The 27,460-nt window shown below is 37.6% G+C and overlaps 2 protein-coding genes and 1 long non-coding RNA gene across 4 annotated transcripts in view; 2 read left to right on the top strand and 1 right to left on the bottom strand.

The window, feature by feature from the left end:
* The first annotated feature begins 260 nt into the window (after positions 1 to 260).
* On the top strand, positions 261 to 12,801 carry LOC135323198 (uncharacterized). The gene is made up of 3 exons (XR_010384459.1): positions 261 to 474; positions 2,568 to 2,676; positions 12,668 to 12,801. It is a non-coding gene; the product is annotated as an uncharacterized LOC135323198 (long non-coding RNA).
* Positions 5,418 to 27,460, bottom strand: LOC105097877 (schlafen family member 11). Of its 2 annotated transcripts, XM_064495033.1 has the most exons (7): positions 27,326 to 27,395; positions 26,473 to 26,569; positions 24,904 to 25,022; positions 17,628 to 18,697; positions 16,609 to 16,737; positions 10,250 to 10,973; positions 5,418 to 10,043 (listed from the first exon to the last, which is right to left on the bottom strand). In XM_064495033.1, the coding sequence occupies exons 4-7, from the start codon at positions 18,688 to 18,690 to the stop codon at positions 9,260 to 9,262; spliced, it is 2,700 nt and encodes an 899-aa protein (XP_064351103.1). In that variant the 5' UTR covers positions 18,691 to 18,697; positions 24,904 to 25,022; positions 26,473 to 26,569; positions 27,326 to 27,395; the 3' UTR covers positions 5,418 to 9,259. The 2 variants fall into 2 exon arrangements, with proteins under 2 accessions (XP_064351103.1, XP_010988817.2); XM_010990515.3 differs by lacking the exons at positions 24,904 to 25,022; positions 26,473 to 26,569 and having other exon boundaries at positions 27,326 to 27,460.
* AP2B1 (adaptor related protein complex 2 subunit beta 1) overlaps positions 25,943 to 27,460 on the top strand; it is a 140,632-nt gene continuing 139,114 nt past the window's right edge. Inside the window, exon 1 of the mRNA XM_064495032.1 lies at positions 25,943 to 25,961. The gene's annotated coding sequence lies outside the window, so the exon portion shown is untranslated. The remainder of the gene's footprint in view (positions 25,962 to 27,460) is intronic.

Here is a 27,460-nt window from a genome sequence, read left to right as displayed (position 1 = left end):
CAGCTGCAATAAGCTGCATTGCTTGGGATCATGAGCCATTCGCAGGCTCACAACCTACAACTAACAACTGGAAAAAGAGATATGGACAATATAAAGGCTCAGCCATTCAGCTCAATGCAAGACAACTCTGTTGGGCATGATTCACTGCTCAGCATCCTACCACGTTGGCTGAGGTTTGTTGAGGGCTGCATCACAGTTCAACCTCTTCCTCTGCCCAATTCTACTTCCTCCCAATCTTTTCATGGTGTTGCTCTGTCATAAACATCTTATACCTGAAACTCCAGCTCAGTATCTGCTTCCAGAGAACTCAACCTACAACATGGAGTGAGAGGAAATAGCAGACTCTGTAGACACAGGAAAGATAAGTAGTGTGGCAGACAGAAGTTGATATATGAACAAGGACATTTCACTACCTAAGATGAGTAAGAGAGACAAAGAGGAGCGGACCATGGTTTAGTCTGAAAGAAGATGAGGGTAAGTTTGGCATATGTTTGGATGTTGGTTCTGATGCTTTTAAAGAAATCCCAAATTGACAATGGCTTAAAGAAATTAGGAGTTTATTTCTCATAGAGAATTTAAAAATGTTGTGTTAGCTCTTCTCTGAGAAGTCATCAAAGTCCAAGACTCCTCCCATTTTGTTGCTCTGCCTCACTCAACATGCTTCACATGTTAATCAGTATAGGCTAGGTCATGGTGCAGGTATAAACCATCCCAACATCTCAATGGCTTACAACAAAAATTTTGTTTCTTTGTTATACTTCATGTCTCTTGGGGGTTCACTTTTGCTTTGCTCCACATCCTTCTCACATGGGGATCTGGGCTGCCAGAAAACCCCCTACCTGAACCATCACCACTCTTATGGCAGAAGGAAACAAGAGCAAGGAGAAACTGCATGATGGCTCTTAGAGCTTTTGCTCAGAGGAGTACCCATCATTTCTGTTCACATTTAATTGGCCAAAGTAAATCACTCAGCCAACGTTGATTTTAATAGGGCAGGAAGTGTAAGCCTAACCCAAGGAGGGGCAGAAAATATTTTGGAAAAGAATACAATGTATCACAAATACTTGCTTTCATATTCAAGATATACTTTCCTCTCTAAAGGAAACAACTCAAAAATTCCATCCCAGTGGGAGTTCCCATGATAGGCAAAGTCCAGATCTTGTGATAGTCTTCATATCAGGCCTGGATATGACTCTTTTTGGAGATTTATGAATTAGACATACAAGCTATCTACCTTCCTCTCCTCCCCCATATATATGCAACACATACAAACTATGCAATGTGAAACAGTAATAGGACAACTTCAGTAAATCTTCCCATTCAGACAGGGGGAGAATGGGAGGCACATTAAAGTCACTGGTCCATAGAAATTCGGAAATCCTCCTGGGCAGATATTGACCTGGACTTCTGACCTGGGGTGGAGAGGGCTCCTTGATCAGTTTTGCTCCCAGTAAGTGGTTCCCCTGTCCATTATTCCCCATGGTTCTTGGTTTCACCCTTGGGAGTTTCTCCTTTTCCATCACCTTCTTCAGCCACATTAAAAAAGGGAATTGGGAATTATTCCCTCCTTGGATACTGAACAGCTTTCTCAACACAGCACCTGCCTATAGAATATTAGGGGCCCAACAGTTGTTTCAAGTCTCAAGGAGTCACAGTTTTGGGGTTTGTAGTCAAAGTTGTGACTCTCTTGCAATTTAACTTTCTCAAAAACATTTCTGTTGTTAGTATTTGAATCTGTTTGGCTCCAGTCAACTCCAGGTGTCAATACCTAGAATTCTTTTTGAGATACACTTTTCTCTTTAGATCTAATTACATGTACCTTGAGTTCAGCAGGCTTCCATTGGGTCCCATGCATTCAAGTTCTTTTCTCCAAGCCATTTTGTCCACTGAAATAATTTATTCACTGCCAATTTAATTGATTCAGAAGTTTCACTCATGGTAACCACCTCATTAAATGCATCTTTGCCAAGAGGCTGAGTTTGAACTGGTGTTTGTCAATCAGCAACCTCCTTAGATTTCTTTTATTAGTTGGAGATGAGAAATATGTACAACTTCCTACCCTAAAAAGTCCAAAAATGTGTTGACTTTCTTATTTTCTTTCCTTCTTGCCTGCAAAAATGTGAATGCTTTTCAAGGTACATAAGTTTTTTTCCCTCTGTATTACCTTATCAAATAGCAACCAAGGTGAATTACTAACACCTGTTTCCTAACCCATAGTTTAGTTTAATACATTATCTTCATTCTAAGTTATTGAAAGTGTCTTATTTTTGGTCAAATATTTAACTACCACATAACATAGGTTACCATCTTCCCAGCCTCCAGTAATACTTTTTCATTGTACATTGCTTAGCCTTGGAAACAAAGCCATATATTTTAGTTTTTTTCATTATGCAGCATTTCCCTTTAAGTACTGATTTCTCTTATCAGTCAGAGCAAGCCAGGTTTTGCTAGTAACAAATTATCCCAAAAGTCTCAGTGACTTAAAACAACAAATGTCAGTTTATTACTTAAACTACATGTCTGTTGTGGATCCAGGTTAGCTCTACACTTCATTGTTTTCATTCTAGGACCCAGACTGACAGAGCAGCTGAATCTGGAATATTGCCTATCTTATATCGGAAGGAAAAGAGAGCATGGCAAAACCACTCAATGACTCTAAAAAGTTCTGCTCAAAAGGTAACAGTCATATTTCATTGCTAACTAAATTGATCAAAACAAGTCACATTGCCAAACCTGACACCAGTGGCAGAGAATATGATCTACTTCTGGGCAGGGACATCAACCTTGTTGAAAAATACTACAATTGACTGCACCATGCCCCAAGATGACTGATGCCCCAAGAAGGCTGCCCATCTTGGGGCATCTTGTCCACAGTTCAGCTAGCAGAAAAGAGAGGAGGCAGAGTCACACTCTTTCTTTTAAAAGGCACAATACAAAAATTACACACATAACTTCTAATAATATTCCATTGGCCAGATCTTGGGAACAAATCACATCTTAGCAGCATGGGCATCCATATAGTTGTTCTTTTTTTTTTTTTTTTTTATCTAGTTCAATAATGTTTGTCTCTTATTTGGAGAATTTAGTCCAAACACAATTCAAGAAATAACACCAATCTTACACAAACTCTTTTGGAGAGAAAAAAATAGAAGGATAGTACTTCCTAGCTCTTTTTATGAGACCAGCTAACCATGATTTCAAAACCTGTTAAGCATATTAAAAGAAAGGAAAATTATAGACCAATCTCTTGCTTAGAGACACCTTTTTAAAAGCGTTACAAAATATGCATAAAATGAATACAGCAATATATAAAAAGTGCATTACATCAAGATCAGCAGAGGTTTACTCTGAGTCAATTTAGTATCCAAAAGTGATTTGTATTTGAATATCTACCACCCTATTCACTACATGAATAGGAAAAAAGAACATCATATGATAATCTCAATAGATGCAGAAAATGCATCCTAAAAATTCTGTTCAGAAGTAATGCACATCACATCTGCTCCTATTTCATTGGTTAAAACAATTCACATTGCCAATCCTAACACCAATGGGAAGAAAACTATAATCTACTTCTGGAGAGGGGCATCATCCTTGTTGAACAATATTACAGTTTACCACAGCATCTCATGCTCCAAAGTGGGGCAAAAATTCAACAACCCCTCGTGATTTAAAAAAAAAAAACAAACTCTTTTTAAAGACTCTTTTAAAAGACTCTATCAAAGAACTATTAGAACTAATAAATGAATTCAGTAACGTTGCAGGATACAAAATTAATATACAGAAATCTGTTGCATTTCTATACACTAATAACAAACTAGCTGAAATAGAAATTAAGAAAGCAATGCAATTTATAATTGTTTCAAAAAGAATAAAATACCTAGGAATGCATTTAACTAAAGAAGTAAAAGAACTATACTCTGAAAACTATAAGATGCTGAGGAAAAAAATTGAAGATGACACAAACAAATAGAAAGATTTACTATGTTCATGGATTGGAAGATTCAGTATCGTTAAATTTCCATACTACACAAGACAATCTACAGATTCAGTGCAATCCCTAGCAATATATCAGTGGTATTCGTCACAGAACTAAAACAAATAATTTTATGGAACCACTAAAGACCCTGAATAACCAAAGCAATCCTGAGAAAAGAAGAACAAAGCTGGAGGTATCACACTCCCAGACTTGAAGCTATACTACAAAGCTATATTAATCAAAACAGTATGGAAATGACATAAAAACAGACACCCAGATCAATGGAACAGAATACAGAGCCCAGAAATAAACCCATGCTCGTATAGTCAACAGTCTACAACAAAGGAGGCAAGAATATACAATGGGGAAGAAAACAGTCTCTTCAATAAATGGTGTTGAGAAAACTGGACAGCTACATACAAAAGAATGAAACTGAACAACTTGCTTACACCATATACAAAAATAAATTGAAAATGGATTAAGCACCTAAATGTAAGACTGGAAATGATAACACTTGTGGAAGATAACATAGGTAGTAACCTCTTTGACATCAGTATTAGTGATATTTTGGGGGAGGATCTGTCTTCTCAGGCAAGGGCAACAAAAGCAAAAATAAACAAAGGACTACATCAATTTAAAAAGCTTCTGCACAGCAAAGGAAATCACCAACAATTGTTGATCAGGAGATGAGTGGATAAAGAAGATGTGGTAGAATTTTACAATAGAATATTACTTAGCCATGAAAAGAATGAAATCTTGCCATTTGTGACAACATGGATAGACTAGAGGGTGTTATGCTAAGTGAAATAAATCAGACACAGAAAGACAAATACTGTATGATTTCACTTATTTGTTGAATCTAAAAACCAAACCAAACGAACAAACAAAATAGAACAGAAACACTGGTAGTTGCCTGAGGGGAGAGGGATGGGGGGACATGTGAAATAGGTGAAGGGGACTAAGAGTTACAAACTTCCATTTAAAAAATAAATAAGTGCTGGGGATATAATGTACAGTATAAGGAATATAGTCAATAATATGGTAACAATTTTGGATGGTGATGATGGTAATTAGACTTACTATAATAATAATTTCATAATGTATAAAAATACTGAATCCCTTACTGTGTTGTAAACCTGAAACTAATCTAATAGTGTGTGGCAATTATAACTCAATTAAAAATTAAATTAAAAGATTTTTAAAGTATTTTAAAGCATTACACCAGGAAATGGGGAAAAAAATCTGGATAGTTTATGTAGATACTATCCTTTCAAGGAGATGTATCTTCAATCTCCATCCTTTGAGTGTGGGCTGGACTTACTGACATGGAGAGTGTGGGTTCTCGTCGCTGTGAACGGTGATCACATTGGGGTTACCAGTTGTGGGTTTTGTTTGTTGTGGGTTTTGTCCAGCAAAAGTCCCACCACAGAAGAACGACTTTATCAGGTTAAGAGAGTGAGAGGGAGCTGGAGACCAAATCCCCGAGCTCCTCCAAAGCTCTTGTATTTATTGAGAATAGTCAAACAGAATCAAAGTAAAATACATCATAGGAATGAGTAAGGGGCATGGTGTACAGCACAGAAATGTAGATCAGTAGGTTCAGTTCTTGAAAAATGGAAACATTATAACCTTCCAGGAAGTATACAGTTGATAGTACAAACAGTTATTTCAAACCTCAAACAATCATGAGCAAGGTTATAGTGTTCCGAACAACTGTTAATGAAAACCAGACCACCACAGAGTCTCCATACAATGATCAGAAATTGTCTAAGCATTCAAAGCAGCCCAGCTGTTTCCAGCTAAGGGCTTAGTCACAGTCTTCCATGAGCAGGAGCAGCCTACTCTATTCACCTACACCTGATAAGCAAAGCATGTCCTGCCAGTTGGGGCAAGGGACGAGTTATTGTTTTCCATAAGCACAAGCAGCCCTGAATCTATGACCTCGAACTAAGGGAAGCGACCAAAGCACGTATCTGCTTTTTACGGCAAGGAGACAGATTGTAGCAGATTCCTGCTAGCAAAGCAGTTTTAAGGCAACTAAGCTAAGTTCCATAGATAAGGTGGTGACTGGTATTGAGAGATCAGCCTTGTGTGCTCTTAGACATTTTGCTTTGAAGTAGCAGTATAATGACAAACATAGAAAGCATTGGTTTTGATTATACATTTCTCATGTGCTTACATAAAGGTGAGAATATGATTTGGTAAAAGCAATCATTACAATATCAAAGTTTGTTAACCCAAGTTTGCACTCCCACAGAAGAGGGGGAAAAAGGAACTTTATAGTGGAGAAACCTAGCAAACACTACCTCAATCAGGTGAGCAAGGTTAACATCATCAGTGATGAGTCACGTTGATCGCCTATGTCCTTGATATGATGTGATGAGAATGACTCTTTGACCCTGTGGTCTTGCTCTCAAAAATTCATAACTCCAGTCTAATTATGAGAAAAATATGAGGCAAACCCAAATTGAGGGGCATCCTACAAAATGCCTGACTAGTTCCTCTCATCAGAGACAGAGTCTGAGAACTGTCACAGACCAAAAAAAGCTAAAAAGACATGACTACTCAGTGTAATGTAGTATCTTGGATGGGATTCCCAGAACAAAAAGAAAAAGGCCATTAAGGAAAAAACTAAGAAACTGAAATAAAGCACGGAGTTTAATTAATAGAATAGAGTGGTAAGGTTGGTTCCTTAGTTGTGACAAATGAACCAGAGATAAGATACAAACAAAACAAGGGAGTGAGTGAGGGGTATATGGAACTTTCTGAACCACCTTTGTACCTCTTCTGTAAGTCTAAAGCTGTTCCAGAATAAAAATTAAATTTAAAATTAAAAAACATCTTATTTTATTTTATAATGGCTGGGTAGATTTTCAGATCTTTAGTGAAGTTAGGTCCCAAATGGCTAGAGCCAGATTGCAGGCAGGCGGGAACCCCAGCAAAACCCAGTCAGAGGTTAATCTTGCTTAACTTTTTGCTGGCTCATATTTGGCCCTATATACTGGCCTCAGCGCTCCCTTCTCCCCCAATTTAATCATTCATTTTAGAGCAACATTTTTTTCCAGTTTAGTGAGACACAAACTCAAATTTTGACCTAAAACAGAAATGCAGCAGATATACAAGGTAAAAACTTTCTTCATTCATATGGAAATAGAAGGCAGCATCAGTAATCCTCTTCTGTCTAAACAGACACTTCAGTATACAGTTTAAAAATATGATATTGTTTTAAAATATTATTACTAGGGCAATACATAAATCATTAAGTGACACAATCAGTAAGAATTAGACTTTTTTTGTTTTGATTTGTTTGCTTTTTTTCTGGGGGTGGGGGAGATAAATAGGCTTATTCATTTATTTTTTTAATGGAGGTACTGGGAATTGAACCGAAGACCTCGTGTACGCTAAGCATGCACTCTATCACCAAACTATACCCTCCCCCCAGAATTAGACTTTATAAGAATTACTTTCACAGACATTGCAACTCTGAGGTCCAGAGATCTTACAAAACCAATTTATTAGAAACAACATTTACAAGAATAACTGGTGCAGAGTTGTATCTGATTTAATGCAGTCAGAAAGAAAGAACTTTTTCCCCCCTGATTTGATGATATATCTTATTTTTCTGAAGTTAGAAGACCTACGGTTTTAAGGCAAGGAGCTGGAATTCCATGAGCAAACACATACAAGAAAGATACACAGAGAAATTCAAACTTTGCATTATGGAGAGAAATCAGTAGAATAAGATTACTAATAAATGGAATATTAGCCATGTACTGTTTTAAATTTCCATCAGTTATAGGAATATTTTATTGTTATTATTTGGATTTGTGTTTTAAAAGGGTTCTTATAGACAGAAAAACAAGAAAGTAATTGCAGTAGCATTATTGAGTATCAGTGTTTTAGTTAGAAGAATAATTCTATGGCTATATTCATCTGCTCAGGCTGCCACAGCAAAATGTCACAGAATGGGTGGCTTATGCAACAGAAACTTATTTCTCACCACTGTAAAGGCTGGGAAGTCCAAGGTCATGGTGTTGATAGGGTTAGTTTCACTCTGAGGTCTTCTCTCAGCTTGTAGGCGGCCACTGTTTCCCTCTGTGCTCACATGAAATTCTTTGTGTGTGTACAGAGAAACGGACAGAGAGAGCTCTCTGGTGTCCCTTCTTATAAGGACTTGAATCCTATCAGATTATCAGATCAAAGCTCCACTCTTATGACCTCATTTAACCAATTACTTCCTTCCAAATCTACAAACATGGCCACACTGAGGATTAATGGCTTCAACATACAAATTCTAGGGGAGACACAAACATTCCATAACGATGGCCCACCGAAATATAAAAGGGAAAAATCACAGCTCAAGAACGTACTTGATTTAAAATTTAAGTTGGTATCTTATAGAACAGTAAGCAGAGCAGAGCTGAGTTAACTGCAATGTTAATTCGTTGATCTATGTCTTTCCTAGCTCTGTTTACCTAACAGCCCATACACACCTTTAGAACCAGATTTTGGTCTCTAATGCTATCTCTCACTTAAACCCAGAGAAAATGGATTTTTTTGTTTGTCTGTTTTCTATTGGCCTATAATTTCTCTGCAAAGTGACAATGCTTACTATCACAATTAAAGCTCAATAAGGGCTATCCTGAGGGCAAAGAAAATGGGGATAACTATTTTAAAGGATTAAATAATTGTACCAGCGCTGTTTATTCTGCCAAAATGATTAAGACTCACTCAGTTGCTGACTAAATTACCTTGGGAATCTCCCAAGTCCTGCATCAATATAGCAAAGAGAAATGTCAAGAATTCAAGTTCTGCTTCTGGTATGGCCAAGTCAGCTCCTACCAGACCACTCTTCTGCAGATAACTATAAACTGTGGACAATTGAAAAAAAAACTTCATGGAGTCACTGTCGAGGTCCAGACTTGAAAGTAAGAATGACCACACAGGAAGACTACTATTTTTATGGTTTTTAACCACAGGCAGGGGTCATAGTCTGTGCTGTGTAGGGTTAGTAAAGCTTCTTTAGAAAACCACTATTTTTCTGGATGGAAGAATCGGGGACAGAATTTGGGACAATAGCTGCTGGAAGGAGTTAGAGGAGGAATCTCTGAATGGAGAGAGCCAGAGAGAGGAAGTTCCAAATTCTGTGTGTCAGCAGTGCCCAAATTTCTAGTTGGCCTGCGAACCAAAAAGAGAAGTTTCCCTCAAATGCCAAAGCAGACTGTCACCTCTGGACATTTACATCACAATTGCTTCATCTCGTTTGGTTTGGAATTCTTCCTAAATGTTACCATGCCACAGAATATGTAGCTGTTGATTTGCTCTGGATGCCAAACAGACAAGCATGTTGTGTGAGATAGCTGAATCCATTGTCTGTGGATGGATCCCAAACACGATGTTCCTTTCGAGACCTGAGAATCGCCGGATACTGTCCAACACAATGTGATCACCTGCCATGTCACTGGCATCGGTGAACTGCACTACCCTTCTCTTCCTCATTGCTCTCAAGAGCTTAGGCTTGTAATACTCTGCTTCTTTTGCAGTGCTGACAAGCACAGCAACATCCTTGGGAGAATAGCCCCTTTCAAAGAGAAACTTGCAAGTGTCTGTCACATGAGTCACTATTTGATTCAGAGTCAAGTTTTTCTTAATATTTAAGGTTCCCTGAACACCCTGAGCCCATTCAGCCTCAAGAAGCATCTGTAGGGACCCAGAGGGGATGTTAGGTGGAGGATTTTTTCTGACCTCCTGCAATACTCCTTGTAGGTAGCTGGCTATTTGATTTGCATTGCGGACCACTCTGGTGAGCTCTTCCCTCGGATATTGGGCTGAGAAAGCAGGGAGGCCAGTAGATTCCACATGGTTGGTCTGAAAGTAATCTAGAAAGATCCAGAGAATTCCTGGGCAATCCTTTTCACTCCTAGTGATGCTTTTTGCCTTCTCATACCAGTCCCCATCTTCAACACGGAAATTCTGAGCTTCATCGATGATGATGTGTTGAATGTTTTTAAAGTCTTTATTCATGAAGGTTTTCCGGGTCACCGCATGGCAGATATTTTTGTTACTGTAAAAATTAAAATGACACATTCAGGTTTTCTTAAAGTAAATAAAGGAAGAAAATGAGTCCATCATACTCCTACAAACACAGTACTGTTGTCAGAGATCAAGTTACCATCTTACTGCCATGGAACCAGGTGGTTTGGGTTGAGGGGGTTGTGGAGTAAATTCAGACTGAACCTCATTTGGTGACAGTAAGACCCAACTGCTTACCTGATGAAGTTCCTCAGAGGCTGGTTCTCACAAACGTAGAGAATTTTATTTGCCTCGCAGTGAAACAGATTCCTGATCTTCTCCATGATTTTCACAGCCATGATGGTCTTCCCTGAGCCAGGTAAGCCGTGGATAAATAATTTTCTGTTTTTGCGGAGGTTTTTTGAGAAGATTTCATACTGCTGAGCTGTGAGCAGATTTAAAACCTCACAGCCAAGCTGGTCACTCAAGAAAGATCTGAAGCCAAGCAAAACAATCACAAGGGACTGCAGCAAGCCTTCCATTTGCTGGGTGTTCACAAGGTAATAGGACCTAGGGTAATCGATAAGAGAGCCTGAACCCTCCAAGGACTCTGCATTGCTCTCAGGACTCAGGTGGAGGACCTTGGTCATGACCCACAGCTTCCCAGTGTAGCCCCCTACGTTCACCAGCTTCTGCTTCAAAGTGAGGGCGGTGTGAGTGCAGTAGACTTGCCCGCCTGTGTCTGGCTCTCTGAGAATGGTGTAGAGAATGGGAGGGCTGTTCTGTGTTATCAGCAGAGCATCACAGATGACTCCCTGCTTCTCTTCCAAGTTCAGATCCACAGCCCAGCTTCTAGAAAGAATTAAAATTCCCTGGGAGAATGGATATATTTGCTTATTGATTAATTCCTCCAGACCTTCATTCTGTGAGGACAGCTCCTTCCAGAGGGATTTGGGAGTACGTTTCAGACATCCTGGTGACACTAGATATGGAAAGAATTATAAATTTAGGAGCAAAATCATGTTTATTTTAATGATAATTATAATTAATCAAAATTAATTACTATAATCTTATTACTTATGACAAATTATGTATTTTTGCATATATTATTTTGCCAGTATTATTATATTGCAGTAAAGGAAAAGAAGCCTTGAAAACTCCAGCACATTTCACCTAAGCCTATGTGCTTATTATGTTTATGACCTTTGAAAATTCCTTAACCTCTCTAAGACTCTGTTCCCTCATCTGTAAAACAAAACAAAACAAAACAAAACAAAACACTGGCACATTTCCTATGGTGAGGGATAAATGAAATAGTATAAAGTATCTGCTCCTTGTAGCTGCTTGAGAAATGTTTGTTTTGTTCCCCTTCTTACTCTTAAAGTACATGAATCTCAAAATGTCCCTGACCAGTTCCCACTGATGGAGGTAGTGGGAGCCCTCCCAGGAAGGAGGTGCTCATTAAGTATCTGTGGAGGAGATGGAGCTACATAAAACCTTATTAGCAGGGAACTCCCTACAGTCCTGCACTGGGAGATCTTGAGATTAGACCCTGAGATAACTCTCCTGAAGCAAACTCTGGCATCACTCACAAATCTGTGTAAGACTGTATCCATCACAGGAGTCTCCCCTTTGTCCTGAGGGAGCAAGGAACAATTATGTGACATGAGAATAAACTTGCACTGACATAAGTTTAAACTTGCATTGACATAAGTTTAAAACTTATGTCAATGATTATTTGTTACAGGTGGAGGGAAATGAAGAGATTGTTATCATCCTGTTGTGGTGTTTTCAGATCACATATCAGAATCAGGATTTCTAGTGGTAATTTCCAGTGAAATTATTCACATTTCATTGGTAGTCATTTATTGTTCCTTGCGGTGGTGCTTTCTCACCTGTACCAGGTATTCACACAACTTGATTTTGCCTGCAACCTGGGTGATGGTGAGTAGGAGATGGCATCTGTTATGAGACACGTCCAGATTTTGGAGATGTTAAAAGGTGGGGGGAAGTGTGCATCGTGGGATGGATGAAGTAGGGTAATATGAGGATATGTTTTAAATGGAGCTTTAGAAACCAAAGGAAGTATAAAATCATTAAAACACATCATTTGTTGATGGTATCAGGGAGTTTACACACATCTCTGGTTCTCACAATTCTGCAAGGCTTATTGTTCTCTTTTTCGTATGAGCAAATGGGAACTCAAACAGGTCAAGTGACTTGTCCATGGTCACACCAGTGGGAAATGGTATAACCAGCATCTAAACCTGGTGGTGTCCCAGACACCAGACCCTCAGTTGTTTTCACTCTTCTACATGGCCCTGCAAGCCACACAGACTACCCCTGCCTGATAAATGGAGAAAGTCACTAAAGCATTTGATGTTCGTAGCAAAACATGTTTTGCCTCATTGTCAGACAGATCTTATTTTTCCTTAATTACATAATGCCTCCTTAGGAAATTATATGAAGGCAAGAAGTGTCCCTTTCATTTCTTTGATATTCCACATGGCACTTAGCGAATTACAGGGGTCAGACTAGGTGTCAATAAATGTCACTGCTCCACGTGCACCATTCTCCATGTGACTTGGGGTCCCTGTGCCCTTGTGTAGGTGTGCTCTGAGGCTCTAATACCTCCTCTACTTTTGTCATCTGATAAGCTCCTCTCATTCTTTCCAGAACTCCCATTCTGTTCTCTGCTTAGGGCACAGAACTTTGTATCCATACTCGGCACTAATCTCACCATGGACCTAGGGGAATCTTTGGAAACAGAGCACTGATGTGTCCAGAGTGGTTGTTTTCCAAATACAGGAAATCAGGTGAGGACTCCTAATGGTTTAGGGTACCAGGATGAAGGTCGTTGGGGGCTGGTTGATTGTGATCTACTACCCCAAGCCCTGACTTTCTTTAGTAACAATAATTTCAGTTACAAATAAAATTTCTTTTTTGGATAACCACTGCATTTCTTTCAAGAAAAACATTTACTGTATTTAATCTGAAGCTAAATTACTGTCAATCAATAGTAATAGTTAACATAATGAGGACATCCCTATTCTTGATATTTGGGGTCCAATTGCAAAACAAAACATGACCTGGCTGTTTACCACTGTGAGTGTTCACAAACTAAGAATAGCAGACTCTGAAAATGAAAACTGGCTTTAAAAATAGTTTAATTACGTAATACATTCCCAAAGTCCAAATACCAAATCATACCTACTACCATATGCTCTGTTTCCTGACTTCCTGATCCCATCACACTCCCCTATCGCACTTTTTTTTTCTTTTTTAAATTTCTTGTCTATTCTTCCAAAACTTCTTTGTGCAAATACAAACAAATATTCCCCCCTTTCTTACACAATAGGTAGCAAACTATTCAGCACTTTTCACACAGCAATATTTGCTGGAGATTGTTCCACATCAGTACATAGTTTCCTTTTCTTTTGGTTTAACAAGCTATTTTATGGATGTGACATATGTCCCTGCTGATGGGTGCTTGGGTTTTCCCTGCAATCTTTTGCTTTTATGATAATATTACAGTGTGTAACCTTGTACAATAGATATGCACACAGGAATATATAAAGAATAATGTCTTAGCATTGGGATTACTGGGTAAAAGGGTCAATGTATTTCTAATTTTGATAGATATTGCCAAATTGTCCTCCAGTGGAGTTGTACCAATGTGAACTCCTGCTAGTAATGTCCAAGAAGGCTTGTTTCCCCACAGTGCAGGATATAAAACATGTCAGATTTTTTTTTTAATTTTTTACAATCCAATAAATAAAAATGATACCTGATTTTAATCTGCATATCTCTTATTTTGTTTAATATTAAGCATCTTTTCAAATGCTTTTGAAAGTCATTTGAATTTTATTTTCTCTGAATTATCTTTGTTGATTTTTTCTGGTAAGTTTTTCTTAATTCTTATCAACTTTTCGAAGCTCTTTATATGTTAGAGACATTGGCCGACTGTTTGTGATATGACTTGCAAATATTTTTCCCAGTTGGTCAATGACTTTGTACTGAGCCATGCACAATGCCTTTTTAAAAAATGTAATCATATATATCAGTCTGCTTTCACGGTTTCTGGATTTTGAACCTTGATTTTCCTAATCCTCATGTCAGAATTATAAAGGCGTTTTACCCATATTTTCTTCTAGAACTCTTAATGGCTTTAATTTTTTTTTAATTCTTGATCCATTCAGAGCTTATGTTGGTATATGGAATAAAGTGTGAATCTATCATTTTAAAACTAAATTGCTACCCACTTATACCAATATCTCTTTATTGAAAGATCTATTCTTCTCCACTTAACTTCAGAGGGAAAGTCCATCATAAACTAAATTCTGACATGTGCTTACATCTATTCCCGGACCTTCTATTCTGTACCCTTGGTCTACTTATATGCTATTGAGGATTTATAATGACTTAGTATCTGGATAGCCCTTCTTGCTGCTCTTTTTCAGGTTTTTATTTCCTGGCTCTTCTTGCTTGTTTATTTTTCCACTGGAACTTTAGAATAAAATTATCTAGATTAAGTTAATCTCTTTTTTTAATTGATACCTCATTATGTTTATAAAATAACGTAGGGAGAATTGACAACTTTATGATGTTGACTCTCCCTTTCAAGAACATGATATATGTTTCCATTTGATTCAAGTATTCTTCTGTGTCCTTCAATATTATTTTAACTTTTTTCTCAGATTGGTTTATCTTATATATTTTAACTTTTTGTTTCTATTGAAATTGGGTATTTTGATTGTTATATTAGGATATTAAATTCTGCATATTGATTTTCACATATGCTTCATGTAATGCTACTAATACAATTATTTATATTCAATCTGAATTCTTCCATTGCTTATAGTTTTTCATTAGAGTCTCTTGAATACAGTCCTATCTTCTTCCATTTTTATCCCTCTAATTTCTTTCTCTTGTCTAATTGCATTGGCCAATAATTATTTCACAAAAGTTGTAGTAGTGCACATGATGGTTTTGTCCCTGAATTTAATAGAATGCCTCTAATATCTCCCAATTAACATGATGATCTTTGGGGGATATTGATAGATATAGACATATAGGCATAAGTATAATGTTAAAGAAATGTCTATAGGTTCCTATTTTATTGAGTCTTTTTAAAATATAAATGTATATTAGGTTTTTCAAATGCCTTTTCAGTATATTAGAAGATAATCATATAATTTTTCTGCATAAATGAATAGAAATGATGGGTTATAACCCTAACTCTCTTCATGTTGTTTCATCCTTTCATTCCTGGAGTTCTGTCTCTGCATCTTCATTCATAAGTAAGATTAGTCTGAGTTTTCCTATTTTATGCTATCTCTGTCAAGTTCTGCAATTGCTGTTACTCTCATTTAAAAAAATAACCTGAGAATTTTCATTCTTTTTCTATGGCTCTGGAACAATTCAAATAGTGTTGAAAGTGTCCATTCTTCAAATGTTTGGTACAAATCCAGAAAAATTAATTTTTAAATCAATTTTTTATACCAGAATAATAGGTTGTCACTCTATAAGTATAAAGCCCAGCATTTTGTTTTTAGATATTATTTATTCCATGGTAGTAAGCTCTGCTCAAACATAGTTTACTGAGTTTAGAAAATAATTATCAATGCTTATGTTTACTCTTGGATATAATACTTATTAGGAAGAGTTTTAAAATATAAATTTGATATGCAAATGAATGCAAAGATCTCAATTAGGTAAGGTGAAAGATAAAATCTTAAATTGAGCAGTCATTATCTATTAACTTAATGGTCTTCAGTAGACATTTACACATATATAGGATATCTGTGTATCAGATTCTAGTGCCAGATAAGCCATTGATTGACTGCATAGAGTTGATCAAGTGGTTTTTCCTCTCTAGGAATGTAGAAAGAGGACACCAAAGGACTCCTAGGTAAAGCCTAACATACTGGGAGCAAGGGAAGAGAGCAGGAAAAGAGGCACCGTCCTTGGTTCTGAAACATGATTTTGTGCTGTTACACTATTGTTTCTCCTAAACCCAAAACACGTTCACAGATGTTGTAATTGATCTTCATTTTATTTGTTTTGTGTTACATCTTGATATAAATTTTCTTGTTTCATATTCACAACCATCACTCCTCTGGAAAATCTGGCCAGAGGTGGGCAGTTTTTTGCTCCTAGTGCAGCGTATGCCTCTAGTTGAACTAGATAAAAGGCTTCCAATATGGATGAGCATCAGAATCATGTGAGTAGTTAGACAAAAATGCACATTATGAGATGCTATCTTCAGATATTCTAATTTATTAAGTCTGGAAGGGGCAACCAGGTGTCTGAACTTTTTAAAATAACCAGAAATGTGGGTGATCATCCAATGTGAGAACTATAAGACCAAAAGGTCTTTATGGCACTAATGTCCCTGGATTCTCTCTGTGCTACTACCTCAGCCAGTGAGGTCAATGAGGGCTCATTTCTAACCTACTTATCATCCACATGCTTGTCGCATTATCACCTCATCCACATAGGTTTTGTAGAGCATATTTTCAGGATTTAAAAAACAAAAAAACAAACATAACAGTTTATCTCCCCTTATCCTAATGTAGAAACAAGCTGGTGTCAAGTAGGCAAACCATAGTTACTACCTGGAAATAAATGTTGCTGGAGATCCTTCTTATGTTCCAGGCCTTTCTTGGAATACACTGGTCTGCTAAGAGGAGGCCTGTTAGACAGACTCAGCTGAGATTCAAAGTCCTTGCACAACCATGGAAGATCTTAACAAAGAAAGGAAACTCATGTTAATCTCTTCACCACTGAAAAAGACCGTATGAATGGCTAAATTATATGACTATCTAGGTGGTATGACTTGAGACATGATGACAAAAAAATACTGCATTCGCCCTGTATAGACAAGTACCTTTATTACACATAAAAGTTGCCAAAATCCATCATAAAAGAGATGTTATTTGTAAGTTTGAATGTGTTTCCCATTCAATATAAGTCTTCACTCTTTGTATCTGGATAGCGTTTTGTCAGTATTTCTCTTATGGTACATAGCACATTCTTTTACTACACGTATCTATGCATATATCTGTGGTGTGTATATCCCCACCATGGACAATTGTAAGCTACTCATGTGAAGTCACTAAATGCAGAGTTGGGAAGAAACGCACAGTAACACTATTTTATAGTATTTCCTTTATACAGGTACAATAGATGTAAATAACCTCACAAACATAGATAATCCTAAAATGTAGTAAATAATTAGGTTTTATATTTATTATATTTGTTTTCAACATAATTTATGTAACTATAAGTCTATATAACTTACTTTTTAATTATGTCTGTTTAACAATTGGCTCACAAAATTCCCAAGAATTTAATACATGGCTCTTGAGCCAGTAATCCAGTACACCACTGCAAGGCAATATCCCCAAACAATTTTTCTTTTCATCTGATGTGGGAAACTGCCTATTATAAGACACTTGATTTGAGCTTCTAATCTCCCAATAAACTTTTCTCATGTGTGGAAAGTAGGCTACTTAAAGATTCAAAAAACACAGAGCTTAGTGAGTTCAAAGTCACAGGAAGCAAAGGGAAACCTGTCGAACATGAAGGTTCCAAAGAGGCAGAAAGGACAGGGAGGGAGTTTTCTCCCTCTTACCTGGATCTGTGTCCATCATCATGCCCACCCACTCCTGAGTGGTCAGGCTGCAGACTTGCTTGTCCTTCACCATCCAGGATCTGGGAGCTTCTGAGAACACAGCACCACAGAATGGCTTCACTTCGATCACACAAGCATAGCCATATAGCTTTCCATCAGCTAAAACATCCAAGATTTTGAGTGTGAAATCTATCTTGCATTGAGATTGGCAAAAATGGACACGAGGTAATTTATATATTGCTTGTTCTATTTTCTTTTTCAAAGAGTCACAGTCAACATTTTCTTTAGCACATCCCACAACTTTCCTAGTCTCATCTTCCACTCCAATAAAAAGATGGCCCCCTTCAGCATTTGCAAATGCAGAGACATACTTTGGAATTATGTTTTTCACATATTCTTGAATGTGTTTTGTAGAAAACTGCTTATACTCTATGAATTGAGACTCCGGGAAAGGCAAGATTTCACCATATTCAAGCTGGTCTTTTTGGAAAACTTGGTAAGTAGGATCCGAGTTACAGAGATCTTTATGCATAACCCTGACAATTTTACCACAGGGTTCGTTCCTGGAGACTTTTGTATCTCTTTTCTTGTTCAGGAAATTGAATGTCTCTCTTGAATCCATGAGAACTACAGAGGTGCCAGATCTACGGTATAATGAAGAACTCAGGCTACAAATGCGGGGCTTAAAAGAACTGTCTTCAGGGAAAAGGTCACTGCTCCAAGACTTAACAAAAATGTAATAATGCCTCCCTTGTTGCTTAGTCTCGAAAAAAGCCAGTAAATTTGAAGACTGAATAAGTGCTCTCAAAGACTCTTCTAAATCCAGCCCCATCTCCACAGGGTGCTCATCGTTGTTTGCCATTTCCAGCCGAATCACACCTCCTCCTGAGTTTAATAAAGCACACGCAGCCTTTATAACTTTCTCTGTCTCTTGCTCTCTCTCAGTTTTCTGCAGCAGCTTCTTTCTGTTTCTTTCACCAAGAGTTACTTTTCCTACATCGATGACCAAGTCTGGGTAAGATAATTCTACCACCAAAGATGAATTTCTTTCCTCCATGTTCATTCTGCAACTGAAACCATTAAAACACGTATCTTATTTTGATGAAGAAATAGATTGCACAGTACACAAAACTGCATTTACTAATTTATTTTAAAAATATTTCTTGAATTCTTGTTAAATGCTGGGGGCTGGTGATTAAGTGGTAAATCAAAAATGAGCATAGCCCAGACTCTCAGAGCTTACAGTCTGGAAGGAAAAATGGTTGAATACAGTAATTGCAGTGATGTGTGAAATATATCCTAAAGGGGGGGAGCACCGAACATCAAGAGTCAGCCTAATATGAATAGGGAAGCCTTCCTGAAGGGAAGAGCATTTAAGCCAAGATCTGAATTAGCCAAGTGAAGGAATCTGAGGTGAGGAGGAGTTATTGCATGACCCCCAGAGTGAAGAGTAGGTAGGAAGGCCTGAAATCAGCAAAGGGAATAGTGAATCGGAGTGGTAGAGAGATGTTCAGTCTGGCTAGACCCTAAGAGTGATGAGAGAGGAGACTACAGAGTTAGGAAAGGGCTGCTGCTTACAATGGAGAGCCAAAGAAGAATTTTAAGGAAGGGAGTGACATGAACAAACAGACATTTTAAAAAGACACATTACTGTAGTTTACTGTACGGGTATTATACCACGATAAATGCGTTAAAATTTTTAAAATTTTAAAATTAAATAATAATAAAAAGACACATTACTGATGAAGAACAGACCCACAGTTGCCAAAGGTTACGGGAAGGAGAGGGTGTGACTACAAAGGGGTAACACAAAGGAGTTTGTTGGGTGATGAAACTGTTCTGTGTCCTAATTGTGGTTGAAATTATATGAATCTATTTATGTGTTAAAACTCACAGAACTGCACACCAAAAGATTTTATTGCATACTTTTTAAGAGTGGGGAGCATATTATTATAGGTGGAGGACAAATCAGAGAGGAGCAAACCAGTAGGGAGGGTTTCACAGTAATCTAAGTGAGAGACAATGGTAGCCTGAACCACAATCGTGGCAGTGGGATGAAAAGATCTGAGCATATCTAGAGAGACATTTAGAAAATAAAATTAACATGGCTCTATATTGACCAGATAGATATCAAGAGAAAAGATTAAAATTTAGTAACTGGATTTTTGGCTTGGGCAACTGGGTGGTTAATGGTACCACTTACTGGCCAAAGATTCAATGATTACTGAAGGTGGGTGATTGACAAATGGAGATTCACTATCCTAGTCTCTCCTTCTCTTCACACTTGTGCATAGTTGAAACGTTTTCATAAGAAGTTTCAAACTGACTTCATCTATTAATTTTGGGTGGTGGACACAGTGGTGTTCATCATATTGCTCTCTACATTTTTCCGAAAGCTTGAAATTCTTCATGACATAAAAAAGAAAACTTTTACCTCCAAGAATTTCTTAAAGGAGAGTATGGCATATGAATTTAAATTATCAGTAGGAAAGTGGGTGACCTTTTGGATTATGCATTCTTAGGTGGACGGGGCGGGAAATGATGATGGCCGGGGCAGAGGGTGGAAGAAAAAAAGAAGGATCAATGGATTCTAAGACTTACGATGTCAAAAAACTTGTATTTGGGAGTGACTGAGCAAATCAAAAAACTCAACAATACCACAGTGAGGAGAGGGCTCTTAAGACTCTTAGGATTGTGCTGCTACCAACATAGTCATTTTTCTCTTTGGCATGATTAAATGCTGAGGCATGCCATCAAAACACTCATGTATTAATCTTTTTTAGCACGGGGAAACATTCAATGAGTATTCACTGTGGGCACACTAACTGCTATGAGAGACACAAAGAATCTTTTTGCTGGAGACTTACGGTTAAGGATTCATCAAATTACCATGACATGCCTTAAATGGTGTGTGGAGAAAAATCCATAGCCCTAAGTGCCTATATTGGTAAGAGAGAAAAATTAAAATAGAGTAACTTACATCAACATTTAAAGAATCTAGAAAAAGAACTAGATCGCAAAGGAACACAAAATAACAGGAATAATAGATTGAAGGGCAGAAAGAAGTTGGAAAATTCAAAAGCACTTATTTGATTAATTAATAAGATGGAGAGTTTTGTTCTTGTTTGTTTTGCTTTTTGCTTGTTTGGTTTTTTGGTTTGTTTTTTTTTTTTAAGGCAAGCCACTAGCATCTTTATCATTTAAAAAGAGCACTGAACAAATAAAAGGGTTGTTGATGCAGGTGTGACAAGGAACAGAATTCTGAGCAGTAAATTATTTAGAAAGCCAGGTCATTCACAGTCTAACTCATTTATCTGATATGTTCCTTGTGATAAAGTTTATATTTATAACTATCTTGTTCTATATTTTATAACCTTTAAAGTGTCCTATACAAAGTGCTATTTGAGACATCTGGACTTCAAAGTTTTAATGTTTATTCATATGGACATTTACTCTTAAGTATTGTATGTTAATTCATTTCTCTTGGATAAATATTTTCGTATCAGCAACTCTTTTCTATACCTAATAAGTCTGGACTATTTTGTTTGGCATAGAAAGCTTGAGAATTCCTAATCTTTTCTTCTACCTTCAAGATCTAAAAGAAAATCAGTAAATGGGAAACTCTAGTAGATCTCTTCTTATAATATAATGAGAAAGAGAGACTGTATTTGACTAAAACATATATTAAGAAATTTGATAAAAATAAATGAATTTTTAAATAGGCATAAAAGTGAAATTGGTTTAATTAAAAACTGAGAACTGAAATAAATAAACATCTGGACAGTTAACAAAGATAGTATTATAAAGTACCTGGCTCCACTGGGTTTACTGGAGAACTTTTTTAAACTTCAAAATCATATAATTTTTACATCATTAAATATACAATGTTTGATACATGAAAAAATATGGCAGAGGGGGAGTGTCTAGCTTAGTGGTAAACTGTATGCCTAACATGCATGAAGTCCTGGGTTCAATCCCCAGTACCTCCATTAAAATAATAAATAAATAAACTTAATTACCACCCCCCTACACACACACAAAAATACAGCATGCTACAAAGTTCAGTCTTATCCTTATCTTATATATTTCATGAACATTGAGACAATCAATAATTCTTTAACCTATTTCTCTGTTATCTCTTATGGTCTTAATAATATTACATTTTTAAACAAGTTGAAAGCATCAAATGAACAGAATATTGCATTCTGCTTTTATCATTAACACTTCTATAAACCTTTGAGTTTGTTATGTTTATAATTATATGTTTCAAAGGCAGCATTACTTTTAATCAAGTAGATGCATATTAATGAACTAAATATTTCTCAATTGTTAAGCATTTGGATTGCTCCCAATACTTAATAACAATAAATAATACTACATTTATTTAACGAGTATTTAGAGGACATCTATTATTGGCCAAGCACTGTGCTGAATTCAGAGTAGACAGTGGTGAACACAACAAATGACGTGGTCCCCACTCTCAAGGAGCTCATTGTTTAGAGAAGTGCACAGTTAATAAATGACTACTACAGATAAAAGTTTGGAATGCCAGGGAAGCTTAGAATGAAACAGGTGTCCTTATCTGGCAGTTGGAAGGAGGGTGGGTTCACAGAAAGTTTTCCAGAATAAGTAAAATTTTGAGTGAAGATATGAAGAATGTAAATGAGGTAGAGCTAATTAGGTGAAGAAGCCAGAAAAAACTTTCCAGAGAGAAGTAGGAAGGAGTATGTCAAGTTCAAAGAGCTGACTGAAGCACAGAGATGGAGAGGCAGAGTCAGGAACTAAGGCTGGAAAGGTGATCAGGGATCAGATTGTGCATTTGGACTTTTTTCTGAAAGTAATGGAAGCCACCGGAGGATTTTAAGCAGGAAGACATCACATCAGATGCACAATTTTTTTTACAAAGTTCTTTCTGGCTGCAGCATGGAGAATGGATTGGAGGAGGCTAGAGTAGTTGTGGGAAAGAACTTTGAGGATGCTATTTCTATAGTCCAAATGAGAAAAGATGGTGATGTGGGCTATTAGTGACTGTGCAGGTGAAGAGAAGTGACAGAGCTGAGAGATATTTAGAAATAAATAGAAGGACCTTGTGATTGATGGGAACTCAAGTCCATTGCTCAAATTGTTTTTCTTCTCCTCCCTAACTAAATAGTTAGGAACCAAAATTAGCCTACTCACTGGTAGTTTATGAAAGACTGCTTCTCAGTCTAGATTAAAACAAGCAGCAACCACACAAAAACCTATACATAGATGTTTGTAGCAGTTTTATTCATAATTATCCAAACTTGGAAGTAGCCAAGATGTCCTTCAGCGGGTGAACGGATAAGTAAACTGTAGTACATCCAGACAATGCTATGTTATCTAGACTAAAAAGAAGTGATCCATCAAGCCAGAAAAGACAAGGAGGAAACTTAAATGCCTATTACTAAATGAAAGAAGACAATGTGAAAAGACATGCCGTATGATTCCAACTATATGACATTCTGGAAAAGGCGAAACTATGGGGACAGTAAAAACATCAGTGGTTGCCAGGGGTTGTGGGAAGGGAGGGATGAATAGGTGGAGCACAGAGGATTTTCAGGGCAGTGAAAATACTCTGTAATCATGTAATCATGGATACATGTCATGTCATTATACATTTGTCCAAACCATAGAACGTACAGACCAAGAGTGAACCATAATGTAAACTAGGGACTTTGGGTGATTATGATGTTTCAATGTAGGCTCATCAACAATGTTGGTAACAAACGTATCACTGTGGTGGGGGATGTTGACAATGGGAGAGGCTATGCTGGTGTGAGGGCAAGGGGTATATGGGAAATCTTTGTACTTCCTTTTCAATTTTGCTGTGTACCTAAAACTTAAAAATCACCTATCTATCTATATATATATCTAGATATATAGATATATAGATATAGATATATTTAAATAATTAAGCTAAACAGTGAAAAAGAGAAATAAGATCCCTATATGGAGAGAGAATCAGGATATATGCCAAAGCTTGAATGGCCATAGGGAAAAATCCCAAGAAATCAAGATCTGAGATGAAGAGTTTTGATATAAGAAGACCAGATAAGTCAAATCCAGATAAAAATCAGGAGGTTGGTTGGAAAGATTATGTCTGTGCTTATCCTTATGAGCTGAAATAGCTTACCTAATTGAGCCAGGCACTGCACCCAAAACTATGTATGCATTATCTCACTGCCTCCTCACAACAAATACTATTATCTTCTCATTTTTATTAATTAAGAAACTGAGGTTGGGGAACACATTCAGAATCCCATGGACAGCAGTTTACAGTCAGTAATATCTAGTGCTCCTAAACAAAACCTAGATTCTTAATCATTATGCAAACTAATTTCCTGAATTAGTAGGGCTCGCAGGAGTGGGACAGTCAGAGAGCAGGAAGATTTTCATGACTCTTTGATAGTATGACCACTTCAGCACAATCTCCCTGGTATTAGATGCAGCCTTCATTTTATAAAACACATTTGACAAGATAACCTAAGAAAAATATGAGTCAATTTCTAAAAATAGGCAGGCAAAAGTCATATGCAAAACGTTGCCAGACAGAATACTTCACACATTAAAAACATCTTTAGACCCAGGAGAGAAGTGTTCTTAAATAAGACAAGAAAATTACAAACCATAATGGGAATAGAGGCTACCTAGATGAAAATTTTTAATTTCTTCTGACCAAAAAATACCATAAAAAAGACAAGCATAAAAGGAAAATAAAACTGTCCCTATTTACAGATGATAAGCTAAACCTAGAAGATCCCCAAAAATCTATTAAACAAAACCCCCAGAACTAATAAATGAGTTAGTAGAACTTCAAATTTATCTACAATATTTTACTTATTGAAGTTTTAAAAAGCTTGAAGGAACTATGGCAAAATGCCAAGAGTTGTCAATTTGAGGTAACAGTAACAAAACTGGGGATAACAAAAGAAGTGTTTGTTTTATTTGGTTTTTGTACTTATTTACGTTTATTATTATTGCTCTTCTTAAACACACACACACTCCCGCACACATAAACTCAAATTAGGTTTATCTCAGAATACAAGATTACACAAGAAAAACCATTAATTAATAACGTATCACAAGAACAATTAAAGTCAAAATTATCTCAGTAAATACAAAAATTTGATGATATTTACAAAGTTTTCTAGAGAAGCATTATTTAAGAATAGTAGCAGGAAGGTATTCTAATCTTAAGACTCTTCGGGCAACATCAGACACACCCAGACACACACAACCTCACAGTCCCGCTTACCCGTGCTCACCGCTCGCGCTTGCGCACTCCCGCTGGTCAGCCCTGCGCCTGCGCTCTGCGCTCTACCGGTTTGGAGTTGGTGGTGTAAGGAGTGGGCCGAGGTAAGGGGAACAGAGCCTCTGCGCGTGGGCCCAAGGGGAAGAATGGAATGGGGATGGTAGGGTTATGAACACCTGGGGCTGAGAAAATTACAATCCACAAAGAAACAAACGGGCATTGCACCAAGGAGATCCCAACCTCAGACCTGGCTCTCTGCCTTCAAGCATCCTGTTATCTTGTATTTCACAGATGAAGACTCAAACCAGAGGAGTTAAGGCCTGCTCGGGATTAGAACCAGCATTACACACCCTCTCGGATTTACTTCTCTCCCCTACGCCAGTGCTGTAGTTACAGCCTCCAGTGTTTCGCTGTTTATTTAATTTGGATCTAAAAAACATCTTGGCTACAGTAATAAAAGCATATTTATGTTGTAAAAATGTGGGTGGCACTTGATGTCAAGAAAATACCCAGAATATCTGTAGGCATTGCCTGTGTCTAGGAAAATATGTTACTACAAATGATTTTTTTTCCCTATTATAGCATGGCAAATATTACTCAACCATCCACATACTGAATTATTCACAATTTTGTATTTATTTGTGCCCCTTCTCCAAAAAGATTAGAAGAAGCAACTTGTTAAAGTTGGGCAAGTTACTTTCCAATGTTTTTAGTTAATATTAGTAAACAAAATAACCAAATGTATTTTTGACACACTTGCAAAAAAATAACCTGGAAGATCCAACTAGTTCAGAGATTCCTGTCAATATATCTTAAGTTTCTCCTGAAAATGAAAGCGTATACGTTATGAATAACAAGAAAGCCCTTTTCACAGAGATCAACCCATTGGGCACTTGTTCCCCCCAAGGCTCTAGCCCCTCCCTGTCCATTCTGACAGTTTGTTCCTAGGTAGTTCGTTGATCGGGCCAGACTATGATCCTCTACACCGCTGTCTGTCTCAGATCTCTGTCAGATCGTCAGGCTGGAATCCTGTATCCTGCATTGCTGGCCTCAGCTAGATGGTGAGTCCCATCTAAGAGCCAGTTTCCTGTTTCACTTACTTAAGAAAAAGTGTGGGCATAATATGTCCACCTCAGCCTCTCTTGCTGAAGTAGATGTATCTGGAAGGGTCTGTAGCCACAGGGTGGATTTTTGTCTTAGAGTTCTGTGGTCCTTTTTTCAGCCCACCCTTTCTGTTGAACAGGCATTGCTTGGGTCTCTCGAGAATTAGAAGATTCCTCAGGGTCAGGATGCTGTCCTATTCAAGTGTCTGCAGCTTAACAAGAGCGAGTTCAGGAGGAATGCCAAGTTTTTCTTTCCTTGAAAAACGAAACTAGAATGTACCTGCCCTTGTAAAGTTTTTATTTCCCTGAAACTTAAGCTAGATGTGTTCCTGTTTTAGGTTTCGATCTCTCAGAAAACTATTTAGAATGCACTTGCCTCTTAATGCCGGTCTTTCTAGCCTCAAAGTGGGGAAAACTGTTTCCCTATCAATAGAAATTTGCCCTTTTCTGGGGTGGGGGGAGGTCAAACCATTTTACTGAGGAGACTCGGGGGAGGGTCGAAGGGCTGGGAGAACAAGTTGATCTGACTTCCTCGTCCCGCCGGGATCTCTCGAGCTTCACACTTGCTGAAAGCAGAAATTTGCCCTTTTAATAAGTAGGTGACAGGCGTGTTAGTTCTGGCTTGACTCTAAAGGAACAGTTTAAGGTAACTTCTTAGAGAACAAAGCTACAGAAAAACCTGTTTGGATACACATCAAACTATTATTAAGGATTACCCCCTGGGGAGTGGAATTGGAAAGGAAGATTGAGAGGAAAGAAGGAATTGTTATTTTTGTACAACGTGCCAATATTTAATGCAATAAGGAAAAGAAAAAAAAAAAAAACAGTGCTAGAGCCAGATAGGGAATTAAGCAATGCATCTCACTGACTTTCTCACTTAATTTTTCTAGTAGCCTCTATAAGCCCAACAGTTGTAGTTGAAGCCAGTTGAAATTTCTGCTGGATTTCCTGTTATTGATTTGACTGCCAATGCTGTTGGTATTGTTTTAAGTTTCTTCTGCTTACCACTTTGATCTGCAACTTCCCTCCCCAGCCCACACAAGTCACGGTTCCCTTGAGCTCTTAATTCGTTTCTATGCCGTCTTACAGATTGCAAGAATTGTTACAGCGTGAGTTAACAGTTATTTTTAACGTGGAGAAAAGGTGTTGTGCACAACAGGAAACTGAATTTAAGATGTCATGAACCAGTGTTTTGTGCCGGTCGCAATCTCTCGGTAACCAACATAGTTGGACAGGCTTTTCTGGTTCTCATTCTGATTGTGAGACACCCTTCAGGAATAACCATCAGGAAGCTTTGAAAAAAATAAAGATTTACTACTTACAGGACCTTGAAGTTACACTGCACTCCTTGGGGCCACGCAGCGAGGTTGCGGGTAGAGGAAAAAAGAGAGCGCGCCGGCATGGGGTTTCGCTTTTAGTGGGGTGGTTGGTGGGTGGGGGTGTAGGATTTGGCGGGC

Source organism: Camelus dromedarius, chromosome 16 (assembly GCF_036321535.1).
Source record: "Camelus dromedarius isolate mCamDro1 chromosome 16, mCamDro1.pat, whole genome shotgun sequence".
In the NCBI taxonomy this organism is placed as follows: Eukaryota; Metazoa; Chordata; class Mammalia; order Artiodactyla; family Camelidae; genus Camelus; species Camelus dromedarius.
The sequence above is the reverse complement of the archived record's forward strand: the minus strand, read 5'-3'. Positions and strand labels throughout refer to the sequence as shown.